This window comes from Coregonus clupeaformis, chromosome 7 (assembly GCF_020615455.1).
Source record: "Coregonus clupeaformis isolate EN_2021a chromosome 7, ASM2061545v1, whole genome shotgun sequence".
NCBI classification, from domain to species: domain Eukaryota; kingdom Metazoa; phylum Chordata; class Actinopteri; order Salmoniformes; family Salmonidae; genus Coregonus; species Coregonus clupeaformis.
This window is the reverse complement of record NC_059198.1, coordinates 34234141-34252484: the sequence shown is the minus strand read 5'-3', so window position 1 is coordinate 34252484 and position 18344 is coordinate 34234141. Positions and strand designations below refer to the sequence as shown.

The 18344-nt window shown below is 43.5% G+C and overlaps 1 protein-coding gene across 3 annotated transcripts in view; it reads left to right on the top strand.

Moving 5' to 3' along the window:
• The window catches only part of LOC123491216 (sarcoplasmic/endoplasmic reticulum calcium ATPase 1-like), a 38870-nt gene that overhangs the window by 10608 nt on the left and 9918 nt on the right, over nt 1-18344 (top strand). For all 3 annotated transcript variants that reach the window (XM_045221335.1, XM_045221336.1, XM_045221337.1), the window contains 14 exons: nt 61-146; nt 472-627; nt 1068-1209; nt 1495-1661; nt 7927-8015; nt 8099-8201; nt 9981-10112; nt 10379-10504; nt 10666-10884; nt 11482-11593; nt 12015-12238; nt 12432-12652; nt 12986-13188; nt 16298-16383. In XM_045221335.1, the coding sequence (XP_045077270.1) occupies nt 61-146; nt 472-627; nt 1068-1209; nt 1495-1661; nt 7927-8015; nt 8099-8201; nt 9981-10112; nt 10379-10504; nt 10666-10884; nt 11482-11593; nt 12015-12238; nt 12432-12652; nt 12986-13188; nt 16298-16383 (2066 nt within the window). The remainder of the gene's footprint in view (nt 1-60; nt 147-471; nt 628-1067; nt 1210-1494; nt 1662-7926; nt 8016-8098; nt 8202-9980; nt 10113-10378; nt 10505-10665; nt 10885-11481; nt 11594-12014; nt 12239-12431; nt 12653-12985; nt 13189-16297; nt 16384-18344) is intronic.

Sequence of the window (18344 nt, the reverse complement as noted above, 5' to 3'; positions counted from 1 at the left end):
AACCTTTTTGTTGTAAAACTCTGTCTCACTATCTGTCTCTCTGTCTCTCTCCTCTCTCAGGTGAGTCTGTCAGTGTGATCAAGCACACCGATGCCGTCCCGGACATGAGAGCTGTCAACCAGGACAAGAAGAACATGCTTTTCTCTGTGAGGGCCTCTCCTACTGTATATATTTATCCATCTATCTTTCTATTCCTCAATCTCGGAATCTCTCCATAAATCTAACTGTCGATTTCCACACTCCTGCCCTTCCCTATATGAGCCTCTTCTACTCTCCATCTCCTCCACCCTTACAGCCATTCATTGACCGCTCTCTCTCTCTCTCTTTCCACTATCTCCTTCTCCCCTCTCTATTTCTGTATCTCATTCTCCCCTCTCTCTTTCTGTATCTCCTTCTCCCCTCTCTCTCTCTCCCTCCCTTTCCCTCGCTCCCTCTTCCCCTCTCTCTCCCTCCCTCTGTCCGTACCTCAAGGGCACCAACATCGCTTCAGGCAAGGCTATCGGCGTAGCCGTGGCGACCGGTGTCTCTACAGAGATCGGGAAGATCCGCGACCAGATGGCTGCGACAGAGCAGGAGAAGACCCCCCTGCAGGCCAAACTGGACGAGTTTGGAGAGCAGCTCTCCAAGGTGAGACAGACAGCTACTACTACACTACTACTACACTGCTACCACTACTACTACTACTACTACTACTACTACTACTACAACACTACTACTACTACAACACTACTACTACACTACTACTACTACACTATTTTAGTTGTTGCAACTTGACAAGATTAGTTTCCCCGCTGCCTTAAAATGGTCAAGTAGCCAATCTTTGCCCGTTTTGATTTGATGCAACTTAAAGGGATATTTCACCCAAATTACAAAATTACAATGGGATTTGTGCCACAAATGGTCAAATGTAAGCATTTGGAAACAGTGCCAGGGAAATAAAACCAAGTCATATCTTGTCCATAGACTTACAATGTAAGGAAACCAATAGTGTAATGATGACAATTGTATTATATATATTTTTTTATCAGGCTTTATCTGACAACCTTTTGTTGTCTATTCCATAACAGGTCATCTCCCTGATCTGCGTTGCCGTGTGGATGATCAACATCGGCCACTTCAACGACCCCGTCCATGGAGGCTCCTGGATCCGCGGGGCCGTCTACTACTTCAAGATCGCTGTGGCCCTGGCTGTGGCTGCCATTCCTGAGGGTAAGCACCTGATACTGGACTAGCACTAATCTAATCTAAAAAGTCTAGATGGGTCAAAGTAAAGTGGACAAAAGTCAATCAACCAATCACCCTCTAGACTGTGTTAACCTGCTGAGCTAAAGCCTATGTAGCAAAGCTAATGCAAGTCTTCAGGTCTGGAGCAAGGTTTCTCATCACAAGAACATGGTTCACTGTATAACTAATAACACTCTTTCCCCCTCTTTCTCTTTCTCTACCATCTCTCCCCCTTCTCCCCCTCTCTTTCCCCCTCTCTCTCCCTCCCAGGTCTGCCCGCTGTGATCACCACTTGCCTGGCTCTGGGTACCCGCCGCATGGCCAAGAAGAACGCCATCGTCCGCTCCCTGCCCTCTGTGGAGACCCTGGGCTGCACCTCCGTCATCTGCTCCGACAAGACTGGCACCCTCACCACCAACCAGATGTGTGTCACCAAGGTGGGTACACACACGCCGTACAAACACACAAACACACACACACACGCGCGCTGTGCGTTCAAACACACACATACACACAAACGCACCAGAGATCCACCACACTGTAAAAATATATGTGGATTCAACATACAATTGTAAGGCAACCAGCTGCAATAGGATTGTGAGTTTGCTCCACTTTTGTTGATCAAATGTTGAGCAAACTCACAATCCTATTGCAGCTGGTTGCCTTACAATTGTACGTTGATTCAAACCTCAATGCTGGCTTGCAAAGTGATGTTTAATTCCTATTGGAATTACATCTGTAATTCCTTTTGGAATCCAGAGTGAGGATATCCAACAATTTCAACTTTTAATTACCCGCAACCTGCATTGAGAATGACTGCCGGGGTAGGGAAGATTGATTATTGAGACTACCTAAATCATATAAACTGGAACAGATATTTCAGTAACAGGTGCAAAACGTCCAACTACTAACAGATTGGATTAGTTTCTGAAAATGTACACTGAGTGTACAAAACATTAGGAACACTGACAGTTGAATCCAGTACGAAAGCTAAGATCCCTTATTGATCCACTTCAATCAGTGTAGATGAAGGGGAGGAGACAGGTTAAAGAATGATTTTTAAGCCTTGAGACAATGAGACATGGATTGGGTATGTGCGCCATTCAGAGGGTGAATGAGCAAGTCAAAAGATTTAAGTGCCTTTGAACGTGGTATGGTAGTAGGTGCCAGGCGCACCGATTTGAGTGTGTCAAGAACTGCAACAATGCTGGTTTTTTCACACTCAACAGTTTTCCTGTGTATCAAGCATGATCCAACACCCAAAGGACATACTGTACAGCCAACTTGACACAACTGTGGGAAGCAATGGAGTCAACATGGGCCAGCATCCCTGTTGAATGCTTTCGACACCTTGTAGTTCATGCCCTGATAAATTCAGGCTGTTCTGAGGGCAAAAGGGGGTGCAACTAAATATTAGGAAGGTGTTCCTAATGTTTTGTACACTCAGTGTATGTTATATATTTTTGTGCAATCAACCAATCAGCCAATGTAATCAACCAATCAGTGCCTTAAGAAAGTATTGACTTTTTCCACATTTTGTTGTGTTACAGCCTGAATTTAAAATAGATTAAATTGAGATTTTGGGCTCTATTTTAACAAACCTAATGCAGTGATAAATGTAAGCACTGGCGGTAGCGCTATAGGTTTGGGGGGGTGTCAGAAATATTTTTTATATTTTAACCACCACAATTATAGGCGCAGTTGCTGGCGGTGGCGCGAAAGGGCTGGGTTTTGATGAATAAACGTGTCGTGGCTTGCCCCTCACTGGCCAATCAGAACGTGCTCCATGGCTAAATAGGTGGTTGCTTCAAGTTGTGTATTTACGCTCTTTTATGTATTGCGTTGTTATCAACTCCAATTAGAATGTTACTCCGTTATAGCCTAGTTCGTTAAATAGCCTGCCCCATATTTGCAAAATATGTTGAACATGTTTGCAGTCCACCTGTCTATATAAGCATTGCATTGCTTCAGTATGGAAATATATTGTTAAATAGGCTATAGCATTTGCACTGATATAAGTAAAATAAATAAATAAAATAATATAAGGGCTGCTAGGCCTACTGTAAATTGCAGTCTGGACATGGACATGCCAAACGTAGTCAATAAGCAAGATTACATTCACTAGGCTATTGATAAGGCCTAAAAAGACAGTGTATAATTCGAGTCAAATTCTAATAAAAACGAAACAACAACTTTTTTTAAATAGGCTATGTCTAAATACAGTTATAGGTACCATAATTGCTCCCTGTGGGCATATAATACAGACAAGGCATCTTAGACTATGGAGGGTTTTATGCACATCCAAACTTTTCACAGATAAAGATCCAATATAAAGAGAAAGGGGAAATGTCCACACCATTATACTACTGGCAAATGTAATGTTTTATAAACATAATGGAACCATCTTACAGATCATATTTGCACTCCAGAAATAGCAGATGAAATTACATTGCATTCGAGTCATGTAGCAGCCTACTTCATCACCAAAAACCCATGGATGTGAATATTTCTAATAAGTTTGGTTTTCAATCAAATTAAACGAAAAACATTCAATCTGCGTTTTAAACCAACAACAATATTTCTAATAAGTATTGGGTCAGAAGCTTGATATCATAAATCGCTTATCTCATTCCTTGGCATGTGTGCACAGGTAAGCCTAAATGTCTTTATGCATAACATTTGCACGTCAATATACAAACTAGGCTCCTGTCAATTGTATCATTGCCTATGTCCTAGGGAGATTCTGAAAGAAATACAGCATTGATATGGCATTATAGGAGGATTTAATAGTTTGGAGGAGCGCGGTTGTCTTTGGTAATCGGGTGAGGGGCGCTCTTTGAATATGGGGATGGATAGCCTACTCAAACAAGCAAAATGAAGTATGCAGGTATGTGAATTTTGAATACCTAATGAAAAAGCTTGAGGGCAAAAACCTCTCAAATATTTCAAAGCACGCTCAGTATACCATTTAAAAATAATTTATTCATAGGCTAGTTGGCTAATGGCCAGGATACAAAGATGCACATATGTGATGCTGCTAAACCAGCCTTGATTAAGGGAAGGGTAGCCTATGCTTGGTTCTTAATCGAATTAAACGAAATGGGGGGGAAACCAATAGTTTATGATTCTAAATACTAGATTCACCAGCATAAAATCACATCTCTCTTGCATGGGCACTCACTGTGCACCATGGCTGGATAGGCTGCGCTTCCGCTCTCAAAATCCATTCAATTATTAACTGCATTACTGCTAAGACCTGCTTTTTGTGAGTCTTAAAACTTCCCATTATCACTGCATGAAATTGCATGTGTTTTTAAGGACACACCTCAAATATTGCCACCCCTCCCACAACAACGCAAGTGAGCTGATGTTAGACAGGTAATTGCCGAACCTGGCGTTAGGGCTGGAAAATGCTAGTGTGAAATTGACGAAATTGCAAACTTACGTGTGTTTGGCACTTGCGCCTCTTTACCGCCAGCCGAAAATAGAGCCCTTGGGCTGTTTTCACTATTACAATTATCTGGCGTAGACGCGAAAGGGCTGGGTTTTGATGAATAAACAAGATGTGGGTGTGTTGAGGCTTGGCTCACTGACCAATCAGAACGTGCTCCATGGCGAAATATGTTGTTGCTTTAAGTTGTGTATTTACGGTATTTTATACGGTATTTTATGTATTGCCTTGGAATCAACTCCAATTCCAATGTTAGTCCATTATAGTTTGTGAAATGGCTTACAGAAACAAAATAACAAAATGTAGACCTATATTTGCCAAATACGTTAACTTGAACCCATTTTCAGCCCAAATTGTTCTAAGTAATTGCATGGCTGAGCATGGACATGCCAAACATTGTCAATTAGCAATATTACATTCATTATTGATAAGGCCTACAAAGACAACGAATAATTTTAATCTAAACAAAACGAAACAACAACTTGTTTTAAATAGGCTATGTCACACTTACAGGCACCATAATTTCCCCTGTGGGCATATAATGCGGTCCTCTGTAGCTTAATTGGTAGAGCATGGCGCTTGTAACGCCAGGGTAGGGGGTTCGATCCCCGGGACCACCCATACGTAAAAATGCACACATGACTGTAAGTCGCTTTGGATAAAAGCGTCTGCTAAATGGCATATTATTATTATATTATTAAAACAATGCAGACTATGGAGGGTTTTATACACCTCCAAATTTTTCACAGTAGCTGGACAAAGATCCAATATAAAGAGAAAGGGAGAATGTCCACTCGCCGTTATACTGCTCCCTCCCAAATAGGCCTATTCTTTATTAACATAATCGGAACCATACCAGAAAGGTGACTCATTCTAATAAGATTGCTTGTAATAAAATTTAACGAAAAACAAGCAATCTGTTGTTGTTGTTTTTTAAACAACAACAACAATACATACATGTAAAATGTAATGATATCATAAAATCACCAGGATAAAAATACACGCATTGCTGTTGAACCAGCCTTCATTATAGTAGGTTTAAGGGAGGACTTGGGTTTTGAACAGATTAAACGGAAAAAAAACAAGCAATTGTTACAGGTTACAGATAAATTCTAAATATGAGGTTCACCTGTATTCACCGAGGTTCTCGTCTCTCGTTTATTGATGGGCATGACACGTAGCCTACCTACATCCTGGAGGGATGCACTTCCAAAACGGGACCTACATGGCAAAAATAATGTGGGCCTGCCTACAATGCATAGATAAAAAGGGAACGTCAGCTCACTGTTTTACTCCTCTCAGACTTCATATTTTAATAAAGGTTTGGTGATTAAGATTTATTTCCAAGCGGTCTCAGGAGCCAAACCCTTTATCAACAGTCATGACTACTTCGCGATTGCATTGGGCAGGACAAAAACAAGCCTTAATTGAGAGGAGGGAAGGCTATGCTTGGTTTTTAACCAAATTAAACGAAATGGGAAAAAATGTTTTTTTTTTAATGTTTCTAAATAGGAAGTATACAGGCACCAAAAGCACATTAGGCTATAATAATAATAATAATATGCCATTTAGCAGACGCTTTTATCCAAAGCGACTTACAGTCATGCGTGCATACATTTTTGTGTATGGGTGGTCCCGGGGATCGAACCCACTACCTTGGCGTTACAAGCGCCGTGCTCTACCAGCTGAGCTACAGAGGACCACTACTCTTGTTACATGCGCATATGGGCAGTGTGCGTCACGGCTGGATAGGCTCCGTTTCCGCTGTCAAAATTCATGCCATAATCAATTGAGTTACTGCTAAAACCAGCTTTTGGTTGGTCTTAAATATCGCTACCGGCTCTGCCTGAAATTAGCACTTAAGATCATGTTTTTAAGGACACGCCTAAAATATTTCTACCCCTCCCATCTGAGCGCAAGCGTGCTGATATAAGGCAGGTAAATTACCGTACCTGGCGTTAGAGCTGGAAAATGCCAGTGCGCCAGTTTTTACATAACGAAATTGCAAACTAACATGCGTTTGACACAAGTGCCGCCTAAACGCCAGCCGAACATAGAGGCCTTTGTGTCACTCGCCTATACACAATACCCCATAGGGCTCTATTTTCGGCTGGCGTTAAGGTGTTAATGCGATAATTGTGAATGTGATCTGTAAGATGGTTCCAATATGTATATAAAACATTATATTTGGGATCAGTATAAGGGTGAGTGGACATTCTCCCTTTCTGTTTATATTGGATCTTTATCCAGCTACTGTGTGAAAAGTTTAGATGTGCGTAAAACCCTCCATAGTCTGCGTTGTTTTAATATTATCTGCCCACGGGAAGCAATTGTGGTATCTGTAAGTGTATTTAGACATAGCCTGTTTAAAACAAAAATGTCTAAAAACATGTTTTCACTTTGTTATTATAGGGTATTGTGTGTAGATGGGTGACAAAATCAATCCATTTAATCCATTTTGAATTCAGGCTGTAACGACAAAATGTGGAATAAATCATGCGGTATGAATACTTTATGAAAGCAAAAACACAGGAATTGAAAAACTCAAACTGCAATAAAGCATGCTGGGAAATAGGATAATGATGGCTCTGGTTTTCAGTGGTTTTGAGCAAATATACATTTTGTAATTTTACTCATCAAGCTTGTTCAAATTCAGCTCACCTCGAGCAGAGTTTGTTGATTCAAAGTACAATTGTAAGGCAGCCAACTGCAATAGTATTGTGAGTATGCTCAACATTTGGGCATATACTGTAGCAGACCTAACATACATGACTCCCGAGTGGCGCAGTGGGCTAAGGCACTGCATGGCAGTGCTAGCTGTGCCACTAGAGATCCTGGTCCGAGTCCAGGCTCTGTCGCAGCCGGCCGCAACCGGGAGACCCATGGACGGCGCACAATTGGTCCAGCGTCGTCCAAGGTAGGGGAGGGTTTGACAGGCAGGGATGTGGGTTCGTTTCCCACGGGGGGCCAGTATGAAAAAAAATAATAATAATAATGCATTCACTAACTGTAAGTCGCTCTGGATAAGAGCGTCTGCTAAATGACGTAAATGTATACAGTGTTGCCTTCCAAAGGCAAACATGAATTTGTAATTTTACTCCAAAAATTACACACACATATTAGATCAATTTATGGTCCTTCTAAAGTCCACCCAACTCACAAAATAACGCTGATTAAGAAATTGGTTCAGTTGGCTTTTTTAAAGTGCATAGATAAGCAGTGTGTGTTGTGTCTTTGTAATGTGATTCCAGATGTTCATTATTGACAAAGTGGACGGAGACAGCGTTTCTCTGGGTTCCTTCGACATCTCCGGTTCCAAGTACACCCCAGAGGGAGAAGTGTGAGTATAGTCTGGACACACACACACACACACACACAGACACACACCTACTTGACTTGCTGTCTTCTCCATCTCTCTCTCAGTACTAAGAATGGTGCGTTAGTGAAGTGTGGCCAGTATGATGGCTTGGTCGAGCTGTCCACCATCTGTGCTCTGTGCAATGACTCCTCTCTGGACTACAACGATGTAAGGAGAAGCTTTCTATGTGTGTGCGTGTGTGTGCATGCGTACGTGTGCATGTGTGTGCAGTACTGTGTCAGCACTCAGTATCTGTATACAGTGGGGAGAACAAGTATTTGATACACTGCTGATTTTGCAGGTTTTCCTAATTACAAATCATGTAGAGGTCTGTAATATTTATCATAGGTACACTTCAACTGTGAGAGAAGGAATCTAAAACAAAAATCCAGAAAATCACATTGTATGATTTTTAAGTAATTCATTTGCATTTTATTGCATGACATAAGTATTTGATACATCAGAAAAGCAGAACTTAATATTTGGTACAGAAACATTTGTTTGCAATTACAGAGAACATACGTTTCCTGTAGGTCTTGACCAGGTTTGCACACACTGCAGCAGGGATTTTGGGCCACTCCCCCATACCTTCTCCAGATCCTTCAGGTTTCGGGGCTGTCGCTGGGCAATATGGACTTTCAGCTCCCTCCAAAGATTTACAATTGGGTTCAGGTCTGGAGACTGGCTAGGCCACTCCAGGACCTTGAGATGCTTCTTACGGAGCCACTCCTTCGTTGCCCTGGCTGTGTGTTTCGGGTCGTTGTCATGCTGGAAGACCCAGCCACGACCCATCTTCAATGCTCTTACTGAGGGAAGGAGGTTGTTGGCCAAGATCTCGCGATACATGGCCCCATCCATCCTCCCCTCAATACGGTGCAGTCGTCCTGTCCCCTTTGCAGAAAAGCATCCCCCAAAGAATGATGTTTCCACCTCCATGCTTCACGGTTGGGATGGTGTTCTTGGGGTTGTACTCATCCTTCTTCTTCCTCCAAACACGGCGAGTGGAGTTTAGACCAAAAAGCTCTATTTTTGTCTCATCAGACCACATGACCTTCTCCCATACCTCCTCTGGATCATCCAGATGGTCATTGGCAAACTTCAGACGGGCCTGGACATGCGCTGGCTTGAGCAGGGGGACCTTGCGTGCGCTGCAGGATTTTAATCCATGACGGCGTAGTGTTACTAATGGTTTTCTCTGAGACTGTGGTCCCACCTCTCTTCAGGTCATTGACCAGGTCCTGCCGTGTAGTTCTGGGCTGATTCCTCACCTTCCTCATGATCATTGATGCCCCACGAGGTGAGATCTTGCATGGAGCCCCAGACCGAGGGTGATTGACCGTCATCTTGAACTTCTTCCATTTTCTAATAAAGCGCCAACAGTTGTTGCCTTCTCACCAAGCTGCTTGCCTATTGTCCTGTAGCCCATCCCAGCCTTGTGCAGGTCTACAATTTTATCCCTGATGTCCTTACACAGCTCTCTGGTCTTGGCCATTGTGGAGAGGTTGGAGTCTGTTTGATTGAGTGTGTGGACAGGTGTTTTTTGTACAGGTAACGAGTTCAAACAGGTGCAGTTAATACAGGTAATGAGTGGAGAACAGGAGGGCTTCTTAAAGAAAAACTAACAGGTCTGTGAGAGCTGGAATTCTTACTGGTTGGTAGGTGATCAAATACTTATGTCATGCAATAAAATGCAAATTAATTACTTAGAAATCATACAATGTGATTTTCTGGATTTTTGTTTTAGATTCCGTCTCTCACAGTTGAAGTGTACCTATGATAGAAATTACAGACCTCTACATACTTTGTAAGTAGGAAAACCTGCAAAATCGGCAGTGTATCAAATACTTGTTCTCCCCACTGTATGTGTAGCTGTTATTTTCTGTAGCTGATATGTGCATTAGTCTAGCCCAGATCTGATAGTGTCTTTCCCCTCTCTCTCTCCTGCAGTCTAAGGGCATCTATGAGAAGGTGGGCGAGGCCACTGAGACCGCTCTGTGCTGCCTGGTTGAGAAGATGAACGTGTTCAACACTGAAGTGCGCGGCATGTCCAAGCCCGACAGGGCCAACGCCTGTTGCTCTGTAAGTCTTCCTTCCTAACCCCCCCTTTCCTCCCTCTCTCCTTTCCTCTCCAGTCCACCCTCTCTCACCTCCGTCTTTTCCTTCTGGCTCCCCTCTCCCCCTACTCCCCCTTCCCCTATTCCCCATCCCATCCCTCTCATTCCTCCCTCCCCTCTCCAGCCTAGCTCCCATTTCTCCCTCCCTCCATCCCTCTCTAACTCCTCCCTCCTTTTCAAACCCTCTCCTCCCTCCCTGTCTAACCCCTGTCCTCTCCATCTCTCTCCCAGGTGATTAAGCAGCTGATGAAGAAGGAGTTCACCCTTGAGTTCTCCAGAGACAGGAAGTCCATGTCAGTGTTCTGCTCCCCAGCCAAGTCCTCTAAGGCCGCCGTCGGCAACAAAATGTTCGTCAAGGTGAGAGAACACCGGCACCCGTCTCTATGGAAATGTTCAGGGTAAACGTCCCAGTGACGTTGTCATATCAACAATCTCTATAGCAATCTTGCAGTGATTGTTTAGAAAGTTCCAAAATGTTCCTTGAGTCCTGACCGTTATCTCTCTCCCTCTCTCCCTAGGGCGCTCCCGAAGGTGTTATTGAGAGGTGTGCATATGTGCGCGTTGGCACCACCCGTGTGCCCCTGTCCGAGCCTGTCAAGAACAAGATCATGGCTGTGATCAAAGAGTGGGGTACCGGCCGTGACACCCTGCGTTGCCTGGCACTGGCCACTCGCGACACCCCCCTCCGCATGGAAGAGATGAACCTCGAAGACGCCACCAAGTTCGGCGACTACGAGGTGAGAAAGGAGGGGGGCGTCAGGGAGAGAGAGAGGAGGGGGAAGAGGAATTTAAGTACCTACTGTATTAATTACTAGGTAATTAAAGGGGTTCCTGAGTGGCTCAGCAGTCTAAGGCACTGGATCGCAGTGCTGAGGCGTGACCGGGAGCCCCATAGGGTGGTCGGGTGCCATCCGGGTTAGGGGGGGGGTTGCGTGGGGGCTTTTCTTGGCTCATCGCGCTCTAGCGTTTCCTTGTGGTATTGAACGGTGTTTCCTCCGACACATTGGTGCAGCTAACTTCCGGGTTAAGCGTGCAGTGTGTTAAGAAGTAGGCAGGTCATGTTTCGGAGGACGCATGTCTCGACCTTCGCCTCTCCCGAGACCATTGAGGAGTTGCAGCGATGAGACAAGGTCGTAACTAGCAATTGGGGAGAAAATGGGGTAAAAACAACAAAACATTTAATAATAATAATAATTACTAGGTAAATACAAACAGTACTACTGGAATTTCTATCTAAATTCATTGCATTCAAGCTTTATTTGAACAACAACTCATTTCATTTCCAAAGCACTTACCCTACGTCTCCCCTCTCTCTCTCTGTCTGTGGTCCTCAGACTGACCTGACCTTCGTGGGCTGCGTGGGCATGCTGGACCCCCCTCGTAAGGAGGTCATTGGAGCTATCGAGCTGTGCAGGGCTGCTGGTATCCGCGTCATCATGATCACTGGTCAGTATACTGGACTGCAAAAATCTGCAGCTTTTCCAAAAATTCCCTGGTTTCCAGAAAACCCGGTTGGAAGTTCCCGGAATAAAGACGGTATAAATAGGAAATCCAGAATCCTCCAACCAGGATTTCTTGAAAACCTGGGGATTTTGGGAAAGTTACCCGATTTTTGCAACCCTAACTCACCTTTTCTCTCTGTCTCCATGTCTTTATCACTCCCACAGTTTCCATCCATCTACCTCTTCTCCGTTGGTTGTCTTTCCTCCATTATATTTCACTCTGGTGGTCTCAGAGAGGACTGAAATAAATTGAGAAACAATATCTTATGACAACTCATTATTCTCTCTCTCTCTCTCTCTCTCTCTCTCTCTCTCTCTCTCTCTCTCTCTCTCTCCCTCTCTCTCTCTCCCTCCCTCCCTCCCAGGTGACAACAAGGGAACAGCCGTGGCTATCTGCCGTCGTATTGGCATCTTCAAAGAGGATGAGGACACCACTGGCCGAGCCTTCACTGGCCGTGAGTTTGACGACCTGCCCCTCCACGAGCAAAAAAAAGCAGTCCGCAAGGCCTGCTGCTATGCCCGTGTTGAGCCCTCTCACAAGTCCAAGATCGTTGAGTTCCTGCAAGGCTTTGACGAGATCACCGCCATGGTGAGGGGAGGGAACAGGAACAGAGGATACACTCCTATTCAAAACTGAAAAGCTTTATTGTACAACCATCCAATTTACATAAAACAGAATATTTGCCGAAATACGATTCATATCACACAGAACACATCACTAACAGTCATCCTCCTTCTCTACCTTCTCTTCTCTTTTCTCTCTCTTCTTCCCCCTCCACCAGACCGGAGATGGAGTGAACGATGCCCCCGCCCTGAAGAAGGCAGAGATCGGCATCGCCATGGGCTCTGGCACTGCCGTTGCCAAGTCTGCCTCTGAGATGGTCCTGGCTGACGACAACTTCTCTTCCATTGTGGCAGCCGTTGAGGAGGGCAGAGCCATTTACAACAACATGAAGCAGTTCATCCGTTACCTCATCTCCTCCAACGTTGGTGAGGTTGTCTGGTGAGTGTTCGGTGGGGAAGGGGTTGAAGTGAACACATCGTGACCACATCGTGGCTCAGACATAACCGTGGTTGACCGCCAATCCAGAGGGACTTGTTGGAAGACAGAGATTCACTGTAGTAGCAGCATAACTACTTGACAGCCAATACAGAAGTATGAGTGTGACCAAGACACCCCCGTGGCCAAGAACAGCAATATGACTGCCACACACAGTTCTAGTCACAACTTACTCTTCTCCTTTTTTCTTTCTTTCTCTTTCTTTCTTTGTTTCTTTCTTTCCCTCGCTCTCCTTTTCTTTCTCTCTCTCCTCATCCATCCCTCCATCTTTCTCAGTATCTTCCTGACCGCTGCCCTGGGTCTGCCGGAGGCTCTGATCCCTGTCCAGCTGCTGTGGGTCAACCTGGTGACTGATGGTCTCCCTGCCACTGCCCTGGGCTTCAACCCCCCTGACCTGGACATCATGGGCAAGCTCCCCCGCTCCCCCAAGGAGCCCCTTATCTCTGGATGGCTGTTCTTCAGATACCTCGCCATCGGAGGTACGATAGGATAAGATACGATACCATACAGTTGAAGTCGAAAGTTTAAATACATTTAAACTTTATTTATTTCATCACATTCCCAGTGGGTCAGAAGTTTACATACACTCAATTAGTATTTGGCAGCATTGCCTTTAAATAGTTTAACTTGGGTCAAACGTTTCGTGTAGCCTTCCACAAGCTTTCCACAATAAGTTGGGTGAATTTTGGCCCATGTTTCCTAACAGAGCTGGTGTAACTGAGTCAGGTTTGTAGGCCTCCTTGCTCGCACACGCTTTTTCAGTTCTGCCCACACATTTTCTATAGGTTGAGGTCAGGGCTTTGTGATGGCCACTCCAATACCTTGACTTTGTTGTCCTTAAGCCATTTTGCCACAACTTTGGAAGTATGCTTGGGGTCATTGTCCATTTGGAAGACCCATTTGCGACCAAGCTTTAACTTCCTGACTGATGTCTTGAGATGTTGCTTCAATATATCTACATAATTTTCCTTCCTCATGATGCCATCTATTTTGTGAAATGCACCAGTCCCTCCTGCAGCAAGCACCCCCACAGCATGATGCTGGTAACCCCGTGCTTCATGGTTGGGATGGTGTTCTTCGGCTTGCAAGCGTCCCCCTTTTTCCTCCAAACATAACGATGGTCATTATGGCCAAACAGTTATATTTTTGTTTCATCAGACCTGAGGACATTTCTCCAAAAAGTACGATCTTTGTCCCCATGTGCAGTTGCAAACCTTAGTCTGGCTTTTTTATGGCGGTTTTGGAGCAGTGGCTTCTTCCTTGCTGAGCAGCCTTTCAGGTTATGTCAATATAGGACTCGTTTTACTGTGGATATAGATAAGGTTGTACCTGTTTCCTCCAGTATCTTCACAAGGTCCTTTGCTGTTGTTCTGGGATTGATTTTCACTTTTCGCACCAAAGTACGTTAATCTCTAGGAGACAGAATGCGTCTCCTTCCTGAGCGGTATGACGGCTGCGTGGTCCCATGGTGTTTATACTTGCGTACTATTGTTTGTACAGATGAACGTGGTACCTTCAGGCGTTTTGAAATTGCTCCCAAGGATGAACCAGACTTGTGGAGGTCTACAATTTTTTGTAGATTTTTTTGGCTCATTTCTTTTGATTTTCCCATGATGTCAAGCAAAGAGGCACTGCGTTTGAAGGTAGTCCTTGAAATACATCCACAGGTACACCTCCAATTTACTCAAATGATGTCAATTAGCCTATCAGAAGCTTCTAAAGCCATGACATCATTTTCTGGAATTTTCCAAGCTGTTTAAGGCACAGTCAACGTAGTGTATGTACACTTCTCACCCACTGGAATTGTGATACAGTGAATTATAAGTGAAATAATCTGTCTAAACAATTGTTGGAAAAATTACTTGCGTCATGCACAAAGTAGATGTCCTAATCGACCTATAGTTTGTTAACAAGACATTTGTGGAGTGGTTGAAAAACAAGTTTTAATGACTCCAACTTAAGTGTATGTATACTTCCGACTTCAACTGTACCATATAATATGACACAACACTTTTATTGTCCATTTGCATGGAAATGTATTCTGTGAAGTCAGGAACACATCAAAAACACCAAATACACAACAAAACAATACAATTACAAATGCGCTGTCCATTCTGCTTTCCTCCTCTCTTTTTCTTTCAACAACTGTTGGGGTCAGTAGAATACCATTGTGAATGCATGACCAATACATTGCCTAATTCTAAGTAGTTTGCTAGTGTGGATGTTGTTTAAGTAGTATGCTATGGTGGATATTGTTTCTTCTGCCTTGCACACTATTGCCTACATCTAGCCGATCTAGAGTGTAATCATTAGTCCAACAGTTACAAACAAGAGTTTCTATTGGACAAATTCAGGGACGTTTATCCCCGTTTTGTTCGTTTGCTTCCGTTTAAAAAAACGTTTTAACAGAATCGGCAGAATGAATACACCCCTGATCACACGCAAACACAGTTCATAGCAGCCACATACAAACAGCATGATCACTTTTCTTGTAGTATAATTCCTTCTCGCATCTACGTGATCTCCTCCTCTCACATTTCCCTTCGCTTGGGGACTTCAGTGCACAACATATCAGCTGTCATAACCGCTAACAGCCTACATCGTCACCATATTATCTAACGTCATAGTCAACATAGCTACTAGAACCAACGCGTTAGTAAACCCGCTACAATCATGCAGTACAGTCAGCAAGCAGTTTAGTAGTTACACCGGCGGGCCCCAATGGGAATACCAAAAGCTTACCTTGACTTAGAAGAGTTCCAGTGTTGGATAGCCATAGCTAGTTAGCTAACATAGCATCCCTCTCTGTTTGAGCCAGGTGTTTAAGTAGGCTAAACTAGTTAGCTGCATTCACTAGCTAAGTAAGTGAGGGTGAAAAAAATAAATTGTATATATATATATATATATATATATATATATATATATAGCTAGCTTTCTCTCTCTCGCTTCTCCATCATTTTTGAAGAAATGAATTTGTTCAAAACTGTTCAACTATTGTCTTTCTCTGAGTCAACTACTCACCACATTTTATGCTTTCAGTACTAGATTAATTCTCTGATCTTTTGATTGGGAGGACGGAAACTAGCTGTCCTCCAGCTACACCATGGTGCTACCCTACAGAGTGCTGTTGAGGCTACTGTAGACCTTTAATCAAGTATTTGGTGCCGTGAATATATTTAGTATAGTTTTATCTAAAAAGGATAACGTGTTTTATGTTTCACAACAACAAAAAACAGCCCTTCCTCCTCTGAGGAGCCTTCTCTGGCGTACAGCCTAGACTCCCTGCCCCCCTCTACCACACCACATTCAAATTGAGCAGTGCTTTATTGGCATGGTGGTGGGATACAAACTGTAGCCAAAGCAATAATCAAATTAATGTTATACCGTTTCTGTACATCCTCGTGATAAAGGAACACAGTAGGTAAAAAATATAAATTAAATTAAAAGTGATGCAAAGCGAATTTCCACACAAGCAAATAACAAAGTATGTCCTCATCTCGATACTTCAACAGGTAAAGGAAATCAAATCAATTGGACCAATTATAATTGAGATCAATGTTACCTGACTTCCTGTGGTGTGTTTTCCAGGCTACGTCGGTGCTGCCACCGTTGCTGCTGCCACCTGGTGGTTTCTCTACAGTGACGACGGCCCTGGCGTGTCTTTCTACCAGCTGGTGAGTAGTAGCATCATATACGGAAGAGGAAGCAAGACCACCCACTCCCTAATTTTTATTTCAATGGAAGTCAATGAACTAAGCAGACTGCTATCTCATTGGTGTCTATGGGAGAGGCACCCCCTTAAGCAGACAATGGTAAACGGCACGAGTCGTTCATCTTAAAATCCAACATCTTTGGTAGCATCACCAATCCCAACTCGGAACTCTCTCTCTCTCTCTCTCTCTCATATATATATATATACAGTGGGGGAAAAAAGTATTTAGTCAGCCACCAATTGTGCAAGTTCTCCCACTTAAAAAGATGAGAGAGGCCTGTAATTTCCATCATAGGTACACATCAACTATGACAGACAAAATGAGAAAAAAAATCCAGAAAACCACATTGTAGGATTTTTAATGAATTTATTTGCAAATTATGGTGTAAAATAAGTATTTGGTCAATAACAAAAGTTTCTCAATACTTTGTTATATACCCTTTGTTGGCAATGACACAGGTCAAACATTTTCTGTAAGTTTTCACACACTGTTGCTGGTATTTTGGCCCATTCCTCCATGCAGATCTCCTCTAAAGCAGTGATGTTTTGGGGCTGTCTCTGGGCAACACGGACTTTCAACTCCCTCCAAAGATTTTCTATGGGGTTGAGATCTGGAGACTGGCTAGGCCACTCCAGGACCTTGAAATGCTTCTTACGAAGCCACTCCTTCGTTGCCCGGGCGGTGTGTTTGGGATCATTGTCATGCTGAAAGACCCAGCCACGTTTCATCTTCAATGCCCTTGCTGATGGATGGAGGTTTTCACTCAAAATCTCACGATACATGGCCCCATTCATTCTTTCCTTTACACGGATCAGTCGTCCTGGTCCCTTTGCAGAAAAACAGCCCCAAAGCATGATGTTTCCACCCCCATGCTTCACAGTAGGTATGGTGTTCTTTGGATGCAACTCAGCATTCTTTGTCCTCCAAACACGACGAGTTGAGTTTTTACCAAAAAGTAATATTTTGGTTTCATCTGACCATATGACATTCTCCCAATCCTCTTCTGGATCATCCAAATGCACTCTAGCAAACTTCAGACGGGCCTGGACATGTACTGGCTTAAGCAGGGGGACATGTCTGGCACTGCAGGATTTGAGTCCCTGGCGGCGTAGTGTGTTACTGATGGTAGGCTTTGTTACTTTGGTCCCAGCTCTCTGCAGGTCATTCACTAGGTCCCCCCGTGTGGTTCTGGGATTTTTGCTCACCGTTCTTGTGATCATTTTGAGCCCACGGGGTGAGATCTTGCGTGGAGCCCCAGATCGAGGGAGATTATCAGTGGTCTTGTATGTCTTCCATTTCCTAATAATTGCTCCCACAGTTGATTTCTTCAAACCAAGCTGCTTACCTATTGCAGATTCAGTCTTCCCAGCCTGGTGCAGGTCTACAATTTTGTTTCTGGTGTCCTTTGACAGCTCTTTGGTCTTGGCCATAGTGGAGTTTGGAGTGTGACTGTTTGAGGTTGTGGACAGGTGTCTTTTATACTGATAACAAGTTCAAACAGGTGCCATTAATACAGGTAACGAGTGGAGGACAGAGGAGCCTCTTGAAGAAGAAGTTACAGGTCTGTGAGAGCCAGAAATCTTGCTTGTTTGTAGGTGACCAAATACTTATTTTCCACCATCATTTGCAAATAAATTCATTAAAAATCCTACAATGTGATTTTCTGGATTTTTTTTCCTCATTTTGTCTGTCATAGTTGACGTGTACCTATGATGAAAATTACAGGCCTCTCTCATCTTTTTAAGTGGGAGAACTTGCACAATTGGTGGCTGACTAAATACTTTTTTCCCCCACTGTGTATATATATAATATATATATAAGAATAATAATATTATATATATATATATATATACAAATCCTATACAATCCTGGGGGTAGGGGTTACCTAGGACTTACATTTAAATTAGTTATTGAGCAAAAAC